Source organism: Mus caroli, unplaced genomic scaffold (assembly GCF_978045245.1).
Source record: "Mus caroli unplaced genomic scaffold, Mus_caroli_1 scaffold_11, whole genome shotgun sequence".
In the NCBI taxonomy this organism is placed as follows: Eukaryota; Metazoa; Chordata; class Mammalia; order Rodentia; family Muridae; genus Mus; species Mus caroli.
Genome location: NW_028227266.1, coordinates 4,891,981 through 4,911,656, shown reverse-complemented (window position 1 = coordinate 4,911,656; position 19,676 = coordinate 4,891,981). Strand labels below are relative to the sequence as shown.

Below are 19,676 nucleotides of genomic sequence, written 5' to 3'. Positions count from 1 at the left end.
AGGATAGCATTTGAAATGTATATAAAGAAAATATCTAATAATAAATAAATAAATAAATAAATAAAAAGTTAAATCAGGATCAGATTAACGATCTAAACAGCCCCATATCTTCTAAAGAAATAGAAGCAGTCATTAATAGTCTCCCATCCAAAAAAAAAAAGCCCAAGACCTGATGGGTTAAGTACAGAATTCTATCAGAACTTCAAAGAGAACCTAATTCCAATACTCCTCAAACTATTCCACAAAATAGAAACAGAAGGTACTCTACCCAATTCGTTCTATGTAGCCACAATTACCCTGATACATAAATCACACAAAGACCCAACAAAGAAAGAGAACTTCAGACCAATTTCCCTTATGAATATCGATGCAAAAACACTCAATAAAATTCTCGCAAACCAAATCAAGGAACACAACAACACAATCACCCATCATGATCAAGTAGGCTTCACCCCAGGGATGCAGGGGCGGTTTAATATAAATAAATCCATCAATGTAATCCACTACATAAACAAACTCAAAGACAAAACCACATGATCATCCCCTTAGGTGCTGAAAAAGCATTTGACAAAATACAACATCTGTCCATGATAAAAGTAATCACTAGAAAATTTTGCCTCTAGGTATGGCTAATATAGCCTTAGATTATGTAAGAAAATTTTTTATTGTCTCTGCTTCAATACAAGAAGTTAAGAGTTTGAATCTTTCAGTGTATATTGTTTCTTAAATGGAAAAAAAATTTTTTTAAAGACTTATTTATTATTATGTCCAAGTACACTGTAGCTGTCTTCAGATGCACCAGAAGAGGGCGTCAGATCTCATTACAGGTGGGTTGTGAGCCACCATGTGGTTGCTGGGATTTGAACTGAGGACCTTTGGAAGAGCAGTCAGTGCTCTTACCCATTGAGCCATCTCGCCAGCCCAAATGGAAATATTTTATTAGCTAATGCTTCTAAAGGGAAGTTTACTTCAAATCTTTGCAATCACATAATGAACTTTAAAGTTCTGGGAAGTACCTGTGGCTCCAAAAATGATTCAGATACAATATCTTTTTAATATTCAGTGTCTTAGTTACCCTAGAAAAATTGTGGTACAAGAAAATTTAAGAAAGAAAAGATGATTTGCTTATTACAAATTATTTTCAAAACCTTCCAGGAGATGTTAATTGGCTAAGACCTCACATTAAACTCACCGCAGGAAGACTTAAGCCTGTTTTAGATGCTATCAAGTGAAATTCAAATTCACTGCTGAGAAACAAAAGGCTTTACAGAAAATCGATGAAACTTCTGTGATAAATTGTTATCAATTATAATTAGTGGTAATCAAATATTAGCTGCATATTCTAGTTATTATTACTCGATGTGCACACAACAATTCTTTGGCAAAGAGAATTTTAATGTAGAATCATATTTCTTCATCTCCAAGTAAAGTTTTAATATCCTATTATGACGCTAAAATTTAGATGCCAAAAACCTCCTTGCTCAGTGAGTGCCTTTTGGTATTCTACAACCAGGCATGCTTATGCCTAGGTAAAGTGAAAGGATCTACATACTGGCACATGGCATGGTACCTATTCAGATACTTAATATGAGGAAGAGGACATGTTTGTGTTTCTTCCACAGAATGCTGCAGGAGCATGCTAGCTTCCATAATGATTCGTGTGACAAGCTGACCTGTGAGTTGCTGAGTGCCCTTACAATGGTACAGGCAAGCTGTATTGGGCACACACACACAAAAGGAAGTAACAGGGAAAGCAGACATTTGGAAGCACAGTGAAGAGACTCTCCCTATCTCTGCCACAGACTACAATAATGAGAGCCGCTCTGATGCCAACTTAGAAACAACTAAAGAAGCTGACTCATGAGGCAGAAGGACTGATACAGAGAACAAGCAAGAATACTACTGTTCTTCAACCAGATTTGTTTAGATTTTGCTGCTGCTGCTGCTGCTGCTAATTTGATTTTGGGTTTTTTTTTTTTTTTGGGGGGGGGGTTGGTTGGTTGGTTGGTTGGTTGGTTGGTTTTTTCGAGACAGGGTTTCTCTGTGTAGCCCTGGCTGTCCCGGAACTCACTCTGTAGACCAGGCTGGCCTCGAACTCAGAAATCCGCCTGCCTCTGCCTCCCAAGTGCTGGGATTAAAGGCGTGCGCCCAAAAAACCCAAAGCTCAAACTCCCCTATAGCGGTGAAAGCTTGTGTTCCTTACCCATATGCTATGCTATTGGGTAATTTTGTTAAGAGTTAAGATCACCAGTCTTACAAGTATTTTCACATTCATTGTAATTCTTGTCAATTAACTAATTGTGTAGATGCTAATTTAGATAAGGGATCTGCTGTTATGATTTTGTTAAAGAGACCTGCTTATGTTTTACTGCCTGTAGACTTAGGAAATGATCCTTGGTTTGAGAATTCAAGGATGCAAACTTTGAAAAGGTTAAATGAGCTTATTTGACCTAAGAGATTTGTTGCAGTTCTGATTTTAGGGATTACTGCTTGAATTGCAATTTTAAATTCTTTTGCATTATCTCCCACAGCTTTAGTTCAGCCGCTACATACTGCTTATTTTGTTAATGAGATGCATAGGAATATTTCCATAGCTTTGTCAGAGCTACATATTATAGATTAGAAATTAGAGGCAAAGGTTAACGCTTTAGAAGTAGTTTTAACAATGAGATAGGATATAGCAAATATTAAGGTTAAGTTAGCTACTAAATATCATGCTTCATTTCAATATATTTCTGTCACGCCATTACCTTGTAATACAACCATTGATTGGGAAATGACTAAAGCTCATTTTCAGGGAGGATGGAGAGATACTGATATTTCTCATGACATGGAGCAGTTAAAGGCAGAAATCTCAGATATTAGCAGAAGCCATTTGGATACTTGGAACATTGATGAATTGGCCAGAGATTTAAAGAATAACCTAAGTGCATTGAATCCCTTGGATTGGATTCAATATATAATCTTGCTTGCTATTATTATTGGCATTATTTTATTAGTAATTGTTGTGTTTCCACTCATTTTTAGAGTTCTCCTGAGATCTGTAGCTACGACAAGGTGGGACATTCTGGAACTTCGTCTAAAAAATAAAAAAGGGGGAATTGCTACATCTACTCCAGTAGTGACTCGCATGACAGGTTTAGAAACCTGGACATAGTCACGAGGCGAAAAGTTCACAGAAATTTAGTCTCCTGGAACCATGGCATCCTGTATAATGAATGCTTGAATAATGTCCTTGTGAATGGATCTGTGTGCTTTCCCTCAGTATTGTTTTATTACAGGTGTCTTCAAGCAATGACTTGCCAAATACCTAAGCAAAATTGAACTTTGCTTCCTGGCCTTCACCAATGCCCTAGGTAATCCTTGAGCTGACCCTGGGTTTGGAATTCAGTAAGAATGTTGTCTATTCGGTGACATTCAGAATTGCCTCTAGTATTGTAAGAGAGATAGTGAAAGAAATCAGGTATTACTATCTACTACATAGAATTAGAAATCTCAGGGCAAGCTTAGCACAGTATACTTAGAATCTTCATTACAGTCAGGTGTGGCAGACTACATTGCATATTAGAAGAAAGTTGGTGAGTTCTTCTGACAAAAGGAGAGTCCCTACAGATACTTAAAAGAACAGCCAAGTTGCTCCCATATGCAAGAATTTACCATGACCTAGAAGGAAGAAGAAGGAAGGTTGTGGTCTAAGAAGTAAATACTTAGATAGACTATAGTAGCATAAAGCCCTTGCCACTGGCTTCTAAGATTAAGCTGACCTTAGGTGGGGCTGCTTTTGATCCCAGTTGTTAACATTGATTTTTATCCCAGTTGGTTCCTGTTAGCTTTTTGTATGCATTCCTCTGTTTTGTGTAAAAGTCATTTATAAGACTGGTGCTTGCTTTGAGACAAATGGCATTCAGATACACACACTCCCTTGTGTCCGTATCTGTTTGTCACTCCCCTCCTCGCCAACTCCTTGCTCACCTGTAACCACCGGAACCCACGTTTCGTCTGTGGATCGAGGACTCAAGTGAGGTCTGTCTGCAGCAATCACATGCCTTTCTAAACTCTTCCTTCACAACATCATTTAAAAGTTGTTCCAGTACAGGGGAATGCCAGGGCCAGGAAGCAGGAGTGGGTGGGTTGGGGAGCAGGTGAAAGACCCACAACGTGAGGACTCTCCCACGTTCTGACTCAGGAGAGGTGACACCCCAAATCACTCACAAGAAACGGTCTTGCTGCAAACTGCAAGAGGATTTTTATTCAAGAGCTCTCTCAGGCCCACAGTCATACACCACGCAGGGGTAGAGGACCGTGGCACCCCGAGTAGCTGGGTAAGGGGGTATTTAAAAGAAGAAACCACAACTCAAGGAAGTGGGGAGGGCATTGTTGGAAAATACCAAAGATACCAGTTAAGAGTCACAAGGAAGTGCAAAGTCAAAAGAGTCACAAGGAATACCTGGTAATTGTTTGGGTTATCTCTCAAGACAGTTTTTACGAGCCCCTAACAATAGCACATTCTTTGAATGAACACTCTTTGAACCCAGGAAGCGGGTGGGTGGAGGAATGTCGCTATCTGTTTTATGACTAGCATACCTTGGAGCATTGAGTCACAAAGGTTACGTTATGTTATACTTTTTCACAGGGTGGAGGGAGGGTATAAGGGGACTTTTGGAGAGGACACTAGGAAAGGGAATAGCATTTGAAATGTAAATGAAGAAAATATCTAACAAAAAAATTAACATTTTTTTATAAAAAGTTCTTTCATAATGGACTTAAGGATCAATGTATTCTTTACACAGAACATGCAATGAATGGTAACACAGCATGGTGGGAAGCAGATTAGAACAGTACTTGACATATGTGAGCATTTGCATCACCCACCTCACAAGAGTTTCAGTGGAAAGGACAAGGAGGTGAAATCTGTGCTTGAATTCCAGATCACTAACATAGATGATATTGCAGTGTCTACACATAGTTCAACTGCCTTGATCACCCTAATTTCATAGTACTTTTCTAAGAACTGAAATCCGTGCATGATATGTCATGTTGGATACCTAAATGTCATCTCTGATCAGATATTCATAACCATTTATATAGGTGTGATACATAAAATCAAGATAAGCTATTTCCTCTGACTACTCCTTTAGCAAGGTTGCATCAATTTATATTACAAAGTATGGATGATCTCATTTCTCAGCTTCTGTGCAAATATGTAAAACAGGTGTAAATTTTGCAATAATAAATGATCCAATTCTGTTTACTGATTAGATGTATTAGGTTAGCTGCTACTCTTGACATGTGCCTATTTTATAAGGAAGTTCTTGAATTGTGTTATATCAAATGAAAAGAATAGTTTGCCCTTTTCTGTTTTCCCTATACCTCACTCATCACTAACTGATGCCTGGTCCAGAATATTCCCTGCTGTCTTCTTCACAGTATCTTTACCATCCATATCCTGTTAACTTAGAATACATGAAGAAATGAGACTTCTCCCAAGAATGTCTAGACCACTACCTCATCATGTTCTCTGGGTACCTCACTTACAGTTCATGTACTTAGTTTAAAAAAAAGCCAAGATCCAAATGTGATAGATCATACCTATAATCCTAGCACTCCAGAAGTTGAAGCAAGATTGCCCACAAGTTCCAGGCCAGCCTAAGTTGTATGGTGAGTTAGTTCTAAGACACCATGGGCCATATAGTAGTTCTAGGCATGGCTGATCTATTAAGTATTTTTTAAAAAAAATTAAAAATGACAGAAAGCATTCATTAAAAAAATAAAATTAAATTAAAAGGATTTAAAATACAAGTGTTTTAGAATGTAACTGATCAGGATATATGTATAGAAAATATACTACAAATAAAAGCAAAATTATTATTCATGATAAAATATGAATAATAAATTATTTTAGCAGCAAATTCTTACTAGTTTTAAAATATTGTGGTATCACTTGGCCCTGGTCTGGGCTTTGAGGAGAAACCCAAAACTGTCTCAGTACTGGAGTGACTCAGCAGGATCTGCTTGAGCCTGCCTTTGCCTAGCTACTGCTGATGTAGAATAACTTTGTTGGCTCAGTCACCCAATACCCTTTGTCTCCTTTCCCCTCCCCCTATGCCACCTCAACTCACCAAATAAATAAATAAATAAATTTTTAAAATAAAAATTTAAAAAAAAACACCTCCTCTCTCGGCTCTTTATAAATAAAAGGATTGATACAATTAAACCGAGTTCCTGCTTGTACAGACTCCGGGCTCTGCTCTGGGTGGTTATTCTCCAAATGGCAGGAGATCTGAGTTGCAACACTCACCATCCCACTTCAGCCCCAGAGAGACTGGGTTCTCTCCTCTCAGCCTAGACCTGCTGGCAGAGAGCCCGCACTTGGTAAAAATTTTAACCTTGTGGTGTTAATAAGTTTCTCCTTGTAACTGTCTTCAGCAGGAGTTAACTGTAAATTACATAAACAAGCATAGGGATATAGAAGTATTTAAGATTCTCTCCTCAGTTTTCCTAACAACTTACTATAATTTATATGCTCAAAAGAGAAGGCAAGTTCCTTTTAAAACACTATGCATCTTGCAAACAATCACGTGATGTTAGTATAATCAAATAGGAAATACACCATGATATGCCATGCTTGCTTTTATAAAATGCTACAAAACTGAAGTTTACTGGTTAAACCATCACACTAACATGCCATCTATACCCAACTTCTTGCTAAAATATTAAACTCTAGCTTAAAAAAGATCTATGTAAAAAATGTTTACATGTTTTCAAAAATAATTACAGAAATTGCACTACAATTTAAAATAAAATTACTTAAAATTTGGGTTGTAAGTTCTTCTGATTTTCATTGAGATTTAATCTGGACAACTGAGCTGTTTTTTGATCCATGTGAATTCCAGTTGCACCAAGTTTGCCAGGACTGTGATGGATGCCATTTAGGTTTGTGAGACCACATTGGTTGAACCACCAGCCAGTATCTTTATGCAAGTGACTGCTGCTCTTCACTGACTGACTATTGACCAGGCAAGCAGGGTGGCACACAATGTTATCAACATCTGAGGTGCCGAAAGGCATTGAATTCTGATTATCATCTTCTCTGAAGCCCCAGAATTCATTACCTGCATAAAATGGATTATTTTCAAATAATGAATTCAGAGAATTTTTTATGATTTTAAGCAACAATTATTATATAGTTATACAGAAATACTGTATCTAGAAACAGATTTCAATCTCACACAATGTGCTAAAACCTTGAGATGTCTTTATCTTTCAGTATCTTTAAATGAACAGACCAACCAATTTGGAAGCTTTGGCTATACACACAAAATCAAATTATGGTACATGTGCCTGTCATACTTGAAAGTGATCTGCATGTTAACTGATAATTTTTTTAAAAAGAAAACAACTTACACACCATATGTTTTCTTTTTGTTACACAGTAGGTTTTTAATGTTTTTATTTTTTTATGTATGTAGTTGCTTGGCCTGCATGTTTGTCTGTGTACCAAATACATGGAGTGCTCATAGAGGGTACAGGTGTGATAGATTCCCTGAAACTAGAATAATAGACATTTGAGAAACCCCATGTGAGTTCTGAGCATTGAACCTAGTCTCCTGGAACAGTGGTAAATACTCTTAACCACTGAGACTTCTGTTCTTCCCCCACAGCAGGCTTTCAATTTAGAAAGACAATTATAGCTGAAAATAAACCATTTACCCCTAAAAATATTACATCTGTATTTGCAACATGGTACACTTTCTTTTAGGGGGTAGAGTGTTCCTGTGGCATGTCTTATGTGCTTTTCATCATGGTTCTTCACATTCTGTGTAAACTGTTCATTTTCAAAGAGCTTACACTGGACAACTGTATGAATAGCATGCCTGATGTCCACCAGATCCCTTCCAGGATTAAGTTTCCTGGCAAAGACATTCCAGCTAATAACTAAACTACAGGCTCAGGAGTTGTATTTTACTTGAAAAAGAGTCTTAGTGGACTCATACCTATATTTTACCTGCATGAGGATTTTGACTAATATCTTTGAAAAATCAGCTAAAAGAGAAGTTATGTAAAGTATCTAGGAAGCTAACTCCTGCATTTTGTCATGTACTTCTGAATGTTTGAGATCTCTTTACTTAAGTATTTTGGGGAGCCTAAAGAGTTCCATTAGTGTGATCTATCTGAAACACAGCTCGATTGGTTAGTGAAGTCTCTGACTCTGCACATTATGGCACACAAAACACACACTGAAATATGCACATCTGCAAAGGCAATATAATTTTCAGCATCCATGCTGTGCAATACCTTCCAGAAGTTCACCCAAGCAGCTGGAGAAATGGCTCAATGGAGAAAGACACTTGCTACCAAGCCTTTTAACCTGAATTCAATCTCCAGAACAAACATAAAGAAAGAAGAAAAACGAGTCCCCAAGTTGTCCTCTAAGCTAAATGCATGCACTGTGGGAAGTATATGTCTGTACACATACACATGCACAAAATAAGTAATACAATGCATTTTTTAAAATCTGTAATTCAACTAGGGAGCAATGCTAAATTCTATGACCATGAATAGTCTCCATTGCCAACATCAACGTCAGGAGAGTCTACACCAGATGACTTCTCAGTGTATTATACTTAATCACTCTTTTTAAATACACACACACACACACACACACACACACACACACACACATTGTTCCTGGAAAAAGTCATTAGAACTTACCCAGCATATTTACTATGAGTGTGGCTCTCAGAACTTAACACTGTGACTGACAACTGACCTTCATTATCTTTAGATAGATGGTAATGAAGCACACTTCTAGGTGGGCCTAGGGTAGCATTTCTGGAGAGTCACATCCTGAGGGCTCTGCCCTCATGAGTGGGTGGTTCCTTTGCTGGATCCATCATACAGAAACATTACTGAGAGATGGTGAAATGATAATGAGGAGGTACAGATGGAAGTAGGTCACTGGCACATGACTTTAGAGCTGTCTTGCCTCTGCCCCTTCTTGTATTCCCCTTCTTTATTTAGCCATCAAAATGATGTAAATTGCTCTCCTCCATCACAAACTCCCTGCCTTGAGGGACTCATAGCTCTGAAGCTGTCAGCCAAAATAATTCTTTGCTTTTGTAAGTTGTTGCTGTTAAAAATTTTAGTCACCCCAATGACAAACTTACAATGCTACTGTCTCTGAGAACCCACAGAAATTTCTGTCAAGCTTTACTATCAGGAATATTTGTACTCTGGGGGTGGGGGGTGCGTGGGCGCGTGCGTGTGCACGCACACACACACACACACACACACACACACATGCATGTACCTAAGGTCTCTTTTCTTGATCACTGTCCACTTTACTTTTGACTCAATAGGCTAGGACAGCTGGAACAAGAATCTATCTGTCTCAATGCCTGTACCCCATGTTCCAAGGCTGGGCTTACAGGTTTATGCTGTGCTACCCAGTTTTCCCCATAAGCTCTAGGAATCTGAACTTAGGTTCTTGTGTAGTAGATACTTGATGACTGAATAATCTCCCTAGCCCTTTCCAACTTCTTATGAAATAATAGTCTTGCTCAAATGTTCAAATTCATATTTATATTTTTCCCCAAGCTCAATGCCAAATTTGTGTCTGGTCACATTTTATCCGTATATCTGTACCTTTTCCTTTCCTTAATTTAACTGTATCATGTGATCAACAATTGAAAGCTAATTAATGACTATGGGAAATTTAAGAGCACTATAATAAAGATAAAGCATCCTTGGCTTAGTTAGGGTTTTACTGCTGTGAACAGACACCATGACCAAGGCAAGTCTTATAAAAACAACATTTAATTGGGGCTGGCTTACAGGTTCAGAGGTTCAGTCCATTATCATCAAGGTGGGAACATGGCAGTATCCAGGCAGGTATGGCACAGGAGGAGCTGAGAGTTCTATGTCTTCATCCAAAGGCTGCTAGTGGAAGACTGACTGCCAGGCAACTAGGGTGAGGATCTTATACCCACAACCACAATGACACACCCATTCCAATCAGGTCACACTAGTCCAACAAGGCCACACCTTCAGATGGTGCCACTCCCTGGTCCAAAGATATACAAACCATCACAATCCTCTAACAAAAGCATAGTCATCTTTTGGAAAACTCCACAGAAGCTTTCTGATATGGCATGCTCCATGTTGAGGCAATTCTTTGTGGTTTTGGAGGTAAGACACACACAAAAACTTATATTTAACCCTTTAAGTTTTTGCATATTTATCAATACTTGAATTTTAATTTTTTCCTAATGTTTCAAGGCCAAGATCCCTAATATGCCATGAACTCCAGCCATACCACGCAGCCACCTGCCTGCCATCTCCTCTTCTATGCTGTGACACAAGCTGCCCCATTTGCCAATATTCACTTGCCAAAAGCCCATTCTTTCTTCCTATACCAAGTCTGCAGTCCTCAGGATGCCAGACTATCTTTCTGGTCTGAAGTAACTGGCTGAGATTCTGAAGAAATGTCCATTTTCAAGCTTTACCATTAGCCTCATTTTGAAACCTGCCCTTCCTCTTATTGCAACCAAATCTCCTGGTTGCAATCACTCTTGCATTCTCTTTAAATCTAAAGATCCATCAGTCTTCTGTGTTTTCAATGTCATTTATGTTTTCCTCTGTACCATAACCAGTTGATAGTGAAGGGATATATAGCATTCATTGTGAATTTCTAGCACTAATGTAGATAACCAACAACTATACAACCAGGAACAACAGGAAAATGAACCCAGTGTCTTTAAAAATTCAGCAGCAAAACACAATTGTATCACCAAGTATTCTGACATTCTAGTGAGTTAAAACTGTGGACATGCATGAATGAATGCATCAAGGGGGAATGAAAAGAACTCATGTCAGTGTTGCTGTGGACTAGGGTTGAGTGGAAGAGGTGTGATCCACTGAAGGTCACAGGCCAGACATTTCACTGTCAAAGTTAGAAGGTTTGATAATGAGCTCAGACTCCCTGAACATGAACTAGAAATGCTGCTTACCCACCCTGCCCCCAGGATCTCCATCCACAGGGCCACAGGAGTACCAGTCAACCTCTTCAAAGGACATAAAACTCTTCAAGGTCACTAAGCAAACAGTGTCCACAACAGACTTTCTGACTCATATATTATTCTGTAATCTATTGTCATCATCTGTATGTAATCCATGTATTTCTTACACTACTTCTATCTTTATGTAATACTGGGCTTTTCTATCATTTTAGTAATTAAAAACTTATCAACATTTCCTGAATATCATCATAAGTGTATTTTTAAATTTTTTGTTTCATCCTCTAGCTAAAAACTATCCTGTGAAGCATAACCAAGTGTGCCGTCTTCAGATTCCAGGGCCACATGAAGCATAAAACTAGAATCTTCTGGTTTACTATGTAAAAAATATTTTTCAGTCCTAACGAAAATTCTCCTGTAAAAGAAATACTTTGTTTTAATACATTTCTCTCAGATGAGAACAATTTCTTATTAGTGCATATGAATGATCTTCAGTGTTTCCATAACTGAGGAGACTCACCAGTAACATTTTCATGGGCAACTTGGCCCACCTCAGCTGGTATTTAACTTAATTATTTTGCTAATAATTGCTAGTCAGTTCACTAGACTGAACAGAACCAGGCTGATTCATTTTTTTAAAGATTTATTTATTTATTATATGTGAGTACACTGTAGCTGTCTTAAGACACACCAGAAGAGGGCGTCAGATCTAGTTACGGATGGTTGTGAGCCACCATGTGGTTGCTGGGATTTGAACTCCGGACCTTTGGAAGGGCAGTCGGGTGCTCTTACCCACTGAGCCATCTCACCAGCCCCGGCTGATTCATTTTTATTTCCCAAATTCAACTTAAAGGTGTATTTAAAGACTAAAGAAAAAAATCAAGTTTTACCATCAGGACATGTCAGAAGAAAAGTTGTTGAAATCATATAACAACTAACAAACGATGTGACCCTATAAATGTAGGAGTTTTAAACCCCAAATCAGCTTCTTCCAAAGAAACATCCCCCCAAAACATCCAGCTAAAGTTGCTTTTCCTACCATGGAGAATACTTATGAATAAATATTTCTTTGTTCAAAAGCAGCTTGCCATCTATCTACCTAGAAACAAAATGTGGCCACACTGAGGCCTCCCCAGATTTAAGTCAATATTTCTAAGACAACTATAGCTCTAAGGTGGATTATATTAACAGAATTCCCTAATTCAGATTGTGTTTCTTGCATGTACATTATAACCACTAGCTTTCAATCTCCCCATATCCACTGTGGAGTATAGCAAATGTGGAAATGCCTAAAATACAACCTACTTAAATTATGAAATTGCAGGATATAAATTTTCAGAGGGTTAGGACATAATGAGACAGACAGTATTGAAGCTCAGGACATTATGACTAAGATATGAACTTCTTTTCCACCCTACTAGAACTGAAATGAATAAGTACAAGAAAAGCAGCCACACTGTAAGCTGGGCTCCCAGGGGGCCTTTTAGGTGCATGGTCTGTATATGTTTTAAGCTTCCTTCATCTCCACTCCAATCTCATGTTTAAGAGTTAACAGCACATTTTATTAACTCCCCAATATAGTTTAATTGTACTAAGTATTTAACAGTCTCAGTTTGAAAAAAGTATCTGCCTGTAGATTTTCTTAGTCAAAACCCCTACCATCTCACCATAGAAATAATCACGAGGTATTGACATGTGTAATGTTCTTTGAGTACAGAGGATGTACTCAAAGGAAAACCAGAGGTTACACTGACAAAAAGCAAATACTAACTGCCTGTAGCTTGGTGGTTACGTCGCAATTGACCAAATGTCTTCTGAAATCACTGGTATGCCTAAAACCACAACTTACCAAATCTTTGGATGGCATTATGGGACATTAGGTATTTAAAATTACAATAAAAACTATAGTTATAATAGCATAAAGAATATCAAAAACAACTTTAGATATTTCAACTAACGCAAAATCTTAAGGGTTCAGAAATATTGGCATTTCTGTTTGCTATCAGAAGTGATGTTGCCACACTGCCAATATATGATTTACAATTCACCCAGAGCAGTAAGGAACTATTACTTTTTATAGCAGTAGTTTTATGAAATTACACTTAGTTTAAATGCTTTGTTTGCTTTGAACTGAATGTAATTTTATAAAACTATTACTAAATCAAGGTCATATACTTTGATTCTACTTGTTTTATTGTATTTTAAGTCTATGACTGCCCTTTTTAAAATTTTTCATTCTATGAACAATTGGGATGCACCTGCCAGAACTACTGGGTACATACAATAAATATCCAACTGAGAATTTTCATTCAAATAACATTTCAATTTATCTCCTAAGAAAATTATATCTTTTTAAAATGTATGTTTATAGGTCTTTTGCATGAATGTGTGTCTGCCTCTGCCTCCCAAGTGCTGGAATTGAAGGTGTGCACCACCAAGCCCGGCCACGCCTGGTGCTCTTGAAAGCTAGAACAGAATTTTAGATCCCCTGGAACAGGAGTAACAGACAGTTGTGAGTGCTGGCAATTGAACCTAAGTTGTCTGGAAGAACAGCCAGTACTCATAATTGCTATGCCATGTCTCCAGCCCAGACTTCTAGGCTGTAACTGAATTTTTTTTAATAACTTGACATAAGAATATAGAATTTAAATCATATTTTATGTTCACAAAGATTTACCACTCTTATGTTCATATAGATTTACCAATGCTGGTACAATTTAAACATAAAACACAAGAAAGGAGGAGAAAAGGTAAAACAGAAATACATAAAATTTTACCTAAAGGTCTCCAAATCCATCCAGGTAATCACAGCCCAGCCTTTGGAAGTCGGTTGTCCCATCAAGCCTTCTCTGAAGCACTGTTCATCCTCCTCCTCTGAAATCCATGTCGCAAGTTACCTACTATGGGCCAGGAAAACACACCATTGTTCTCATTATCTGACATTATATAACTCATTCATAACCCTCAGACAAACACAAGAAAGTTTTCAATACCATGCATTCATATTTTTAATTCTCTAAAGATATTACTACTTAAACTCATAATAAACATAACTGCAGCCCTGTGTAAGATACTTTTTAAAAGATACAACTGCTCATAGTAACTATTTGTAGTATTTCTTTATTCCTCAATACATTCAGGGATAATAGTGCTGCTATGATATGGCAGAGAGATGGCTCACTTTGCAAAAGACCTTATTCTTTCAGTTATAGTGCTGGCTTTTAACATGTTAAATATGGTTGCCTGCTTGCCTCTTGTTTCTCATTTTGGAACACTCTAGTGTTTCTTAGTCTGGTGTTCAGATTGACATTTCAAGACAAAAAGGCATGATCTGAGCCCAGTCAGCAGGTGCTCATAGGTGCCTCAGTTAAAACTGTGTGAAATGTACCTGCTAGGTTACTTAGGAATGGCAGGGGGAGAAATCAACCTACTTCCCTCTATCAGAAACTTCCCACTCAGAGGCAGAAAAAAGAAAGCACCGCGAGGGAGGCTGGCACCAACACACTCCTAGGAGAGGTGATTGCACAGCTGCCGCAGACTGAGAAACAATCCTCCTCCCACTATTCACATACAGCCATAGGCGTGTAGGCAGAGTGACTAAGATGGTTTTAAAAGGACTTCCCACTTAATTCCCAATTTTTCTGACATCTTGTTAATAGAATTTTCAAGAGAAAAGAAATTGGTATGTCTATTTAGAAAATAAAAAAGGTTGTTGTTGTACAATATAGACTATTGACAAACTCCAAGGATCATATTCTTTTATACACTGAGAAAGTACCCAGAAAAAATAATGTATACACACACATATATCTCTTCCATCCTGTGCAATAAGTTTCTACTAGAATACAAGCAAACAAGTACTAAAAATGAACAAAATATAATTCATATTATCCAAATTCAGCATGGATCAGTTTGTCAACATTCCTTATGCTCCAGTAAAATATTTTTCTTAAATTATGTATCGTCAAAAGAAACTATAGCCACCAGTTGAAAGAAAAGTAAAAGTATTTCAGAAAGCCCCAAGTTACAACACATCTTTATTGTCTAGTCTCCATAGTAAATTAAAGCAAGAATTTATACTGTAGAGTTCTGCCTCCATAAGGGTAACATAAAACCTTGCAACAAGTAGATTTACTATAAATAGTGTAATTATGGAAACTTAGATAGGAAACTGAAGTTCATGGTCTGAGCAGAAAATGTAAAGGAAACCAAACTTTGAAACTGTAAATATTACTAGCTTACTTAAAATTTCAAGACAAATAAAAATAAATATTAAAATAATTGTAAATTTAATATTAATTAGGTTATATTGATATTTACTTTATTCTATATAATAAGGGAAAACTTTACCTCAAATAGGTAGCAGGATACTTCTGGAAAGATTATATATAAACCACTAGGGGTTTTTAAGGACAGCCAATTGGATTTTTAATATCAGTGCAATCCATACCTAGAAAAATAAAAGGTAGTGCACATTCAGTTTTACCCAAGAGAATCACTTAATAGCAGAAAATTGACAATGATTGCTGAAATTGTTGCTACTGAAAGAAAATTAAAATTCAAGGTCCATGACTCGTGCCATTTGCTAGTTAGGAGAGCTTTTTGGGCCTAGAGCAAAGAACAAAGGCTATAAAATCATCCCAGGAACCAACTAGCCATAAAGATAGAGAAGACATACAAGAATGTCCGGACTGGCCGGGCACCTCCCTATCTCCCGCCCTTCTGACCTGGGTTAAATGTTAACCAGATGCTCTGCTGACTTAGATAAGCACCCGGCCCTCAGAATTCCTGACACCCTGACCTGCACGTACTCTTTTTCTGATGTGTAATCATTCTGCTGATGTTTAAATGAACCAATCATGTGAAACCACGCCAATTCCTCCCCCAGCCCCAGACCCTTTTCTATAAAACCCCTAGCTTTCAAGCCTCGTGGTCGACAACATCTGTCTCCTGTGTGAGATACGTGTTGGCCCGGAGCTCCGTCATTAAACTACCTCGTGTGTTTGCATCAAGACGGTCTCTCGTGATTCCTTGAGTGCGCACCGATTCGGGAATTGAGTGGGGGTTTCCCCACTAGGTTCTTTCACTACAACTTCTAGTGTGATGTCATGAAAAATGACCACAGTTTTAGAATTCAAGAGAAAAATATATGAAAAAACAGTAATTAAAGAATTTAGGCTACAAAATCCTCACAAATAGCATCACTTTTAGTGATTAGTGTTTAAAAGTCTCATATTCTGGGGGTGGAAAAATAGCTTAATAGTTAAGAGCTCCACGTGCTCTTACAGAGATCTAGGATATGTTCCTAGCCCCGCAAATGGTGGCTTGCAACTGTCTGTAACTACAGTGCCAGAAGAGCCCACATTCTGGTTCCCTACACACATGTGATATGCATAAACTCACACTGGCACACACATATACATATAAATAAAAATAAAATCTTTAAAAGTCTCATTTGAGATCAACACTTACTTATTGTATAATTATGTGTTCTCTTTTCCAATGAATCTAAGTTAGCTCAAGTTTATCTTTAATATATTAAGGATGAGTAGGGAGGACAAAATTTGAGGTTAACTATAATTAATACATACTTGTTCACCAATGTAAATAACAAAAAGATGGAAGAAGTCAGTTTCTTCACCAAAAGAGAAATAAAGCAAGTCCGGTGGATACTCTGTCTACAAAAGTTAAAGCTGGAGAGGAGAGCATGCCTACAGGGAGCACTCAGATCCCCAGGACTCAGGTGTGATCACCATTTTCTAACCGGGGTCAGTCTGAGGCAGGTCAGCGCAGGAGAGCACATGGGCCACAGAAGCAATAGAGCTTGGTCAGGGTCCCATCAGACCTTCATACTCAGCCAGGAGGCAGAGCTGCTCCTCAGTCCTCTGTGCACCTTTCCTGCTAGAGAAGAGTTGGCCTCCAAGGAGTGCTCGGAACCACAGGACTCAGGAGAAAGCTGGTCTCCCACGAGTGCTGACAGAGACTAACAGACTCACAGGAGGAACAAGCTCCAGCCAGAGACATCTAGAACATCTAACACCAGAGATTACCAGATGTCGACAGGCAAACATAAGAATATTACTAGCAGAAACCAAGACCACTCAGCATCATCAGAGCCTAGTACTCCCACCACAGCGAGTCCTGGATAACCCAGCACACTGGAAAAGCAAGATTCAGATTTAAAATCATATCTCATGATGCTGGTAGAGGATTTTAAGGAGGACATTATTAACTCCCTTAAAGAAATACAGGAGACTTTATGAGGTCCCATTTGTTAATTCTCGATCTTACAGCACCCTGATATAGCTGTCTCTTGTGAGGCTATGCTGGTGCCTGGCAAACACAGAAGTGGATGCTCACAGTCAGCTATTGGATGGAACATGGGGCCCCCAATGGAGGAAGAGAAAGTACCCAAGGAGCTAAAAGGTCTGCAACCCTATAGGTGGAATAACACTATGAACTAACCAGTACCCCTGGAGCTTGTGTCTCTAGCTGCATATGTAGCAGAAGATGGCCTAGTCGGCTATCATTGGGAAGAGAGACACCTTGGTCTTGCAAACTTTATATGCCTCAGTACAGGGGAACGCCAGGGCCAAGAAGTGGGAGTGGGTGGGTAGGGGAGTAAGGGAGGGGAGGATATAGGGGACTTTTGGGATAGCATTTGAAATATAAATGAAGAAAATACCTAATTTAAAAAAAAAAAAGAAATACAGAAGAACAAAGATAAACAGGTAAAATTCCTTAAAGAGGAAACACAAAAATCCCTTTAAAAATTACAGGGAAACACTACCAAACAGGTGAAGGCATTGAACAAAACCAACCAGGATCTAAAAATGGAAGTAGAAACAATAAAGAAAACCCAAAGAAAGACAACTCTGGAGATAGAAATCAGGAACTAGCCGGGCGTGGTGGCGCACGCCTTTAATCCCAGCACTCGGGAGGCAGAGGCAGGCAGATTTCTGAGTTCGAGGCCAGCCTGGTCTACAAAGTGAGTGCCAGGACAGCCACGGCTACACAGAGAAACCCTGTCTCGAAAAACCAAAAAAAAAAAAAAAAAAAAAAAAAAGAAATCAGGAACTATAGATGCGAGCATCACCAACAGACTGCAAGAAATGGAAGAGAGAATCTCAGGTGCAGAAGATACCATGGAAAACATGGACACAACAATCAAAGAAAATGCAAAAAAAAAAAAAAAAAAAAAAAAACAACAACAACAATAAAAAACCTTCTAACACAAAACATCCAGGAAATCCAGGACAAAATGAGAAGACCAAACCTAAGGATAATAGGATAATAGGTATGGATGAGAATGAAGATTTGCTGTGCATCACACAAATTTTCTGAACTTTTTGTGATTTATTCATTCACCCCTCACAGCAAATCTGTAAGACTGCAAAAGTTAACTAGAATTCATGGTAACTTGTCTGGCTTTAGAGGTACCTTAATTCAAAACTTAGGGATGTGTACATGAGATAGTCTCCAGAAGGTTATGAGGAAGAAAGATGCAACTTGCAGTTGGGTGACACCATGTTCATGAATTGGAATCCCAAATTGACAAAAAGGGAGGAGGCAAGCTGAGCCCCAGCACTCTTCTCTCTGCTTCCTGAATGCAGATGCAGTGTGGTCAGCTGCCTAACACTCCAGCTGCGAAGGCTCCTCACCACTGTATAGTGGATTTCCAACTGTGAGCCCTATTATAAACCTTCTCTTCTTTGAGTTGTTTTCTGTCTGGTATTGCTGACTGCAATGAGGAAGACAGATAAGGACTTTCAACTTACTGATGAGGAAACTAATAGCAATGACACAGCATCATGCAGATTCAGGGCCAGTCTGACATGGGAGTTCATGCTCTGCTACACTTTGCTACCACTGAGAAGAGGTGGTAGAGTAAGTCATTGTAAAGATTGCTATTCCTCATAACAAGAGCAAGGAGAGGCTCAATCTCTGCCTGTTCCCTCGCCCTTCGAAGAAAAAACCTAGGAACATATATTTGAGGCTTAGAAACGGTTATTTGCTTGGAATTTTTATATGAATTCATCATTGTAAGACTCACCATTATTAGAAGCAATGCATGTAGAAATAAATAAGTTACATTATTTTTGCATTTTTTTCTTGGATATATTCTTCATTTACATTGCAAATGCTATCCCCAAATCCCCCTATACCCCCCACCCCGCTGTCCTGCGCCCCAACCCACTCACTCATACTTCCTGGTCCTGGCATTCCCCTGTTCTGGGGCATATGATCTTTGCAAGACCAAGGGTCTCTTCCTCCATTGATGGGTGATCCTCTGCTACAGATGTAACTAGAGACACAGTTATGTAGGGGTACTGGTTAGTTCATATTGTTGATCCTCCTATAGGATTGCCCACACCTTTAGCTCCTTGGGTACTTTCTCTAGATCCTTCTTTAGGGGCCTTGTGTTCCATCCAATAGATGACTGTGGGCATCCACTTCTGTATTTGCCAGGCACTGTCATAGCCTCACAAGAGACAGCTATATCAGGGTCCAGTCAGCAAAATCTTTCTGGCATGTACAATAGTGTCTGTGTTTGGTGGTTATATGGGATAGATCCCCGGGTGGGGCAGTCTCTGGATGGTCCTTTCTTCCTTCTCAGCTCTGAACTTTGTCTCCATAACTCCTTCCATGGGTATTTTGTTC

At 38.6% G+C, this 19,676-nt stretch overlaps 1 protein-coding gene across 1 annotated transcript in view; it reads right to left on the bottom strand.

Annotated features, from left to right (window-relative positions):
* Positions 1 to 6,803: 6,803 nt before the first annotated feature.
* Angptl5 (angiopoietin like 5) overlaps positions 6,804 to 19,676 on the bottom strand; it is a 34,685-nt gene continuing 21,812 nt past the window's right edge. Inside the window, 9 exon segments of the mRNA XM_085844400.1 lie at positions 6,804 to 6,849; positions 6,851 to 7,112; positions 10,327 to 10,330; positions 11,250 to 11,383; positions 11,386 to 11,430; position 12,429; positions 13,793 to 13,912; positions 15,366 to 15,430; positions 15,433 to 15,465. Of these exon segments, the coding sequence (XP_085700526.1) occupies positions 6,804 to 6,849; positions 6,851 to 7,112; positions 10,327 to 10,330; positions 11,250 to 11,383; positions 11,386 to 11,430; position 12,429; positions 13,793 to 13,912; positions 15,366 to 15,430; positions 15,433 to 15,465 (710 nt within the window).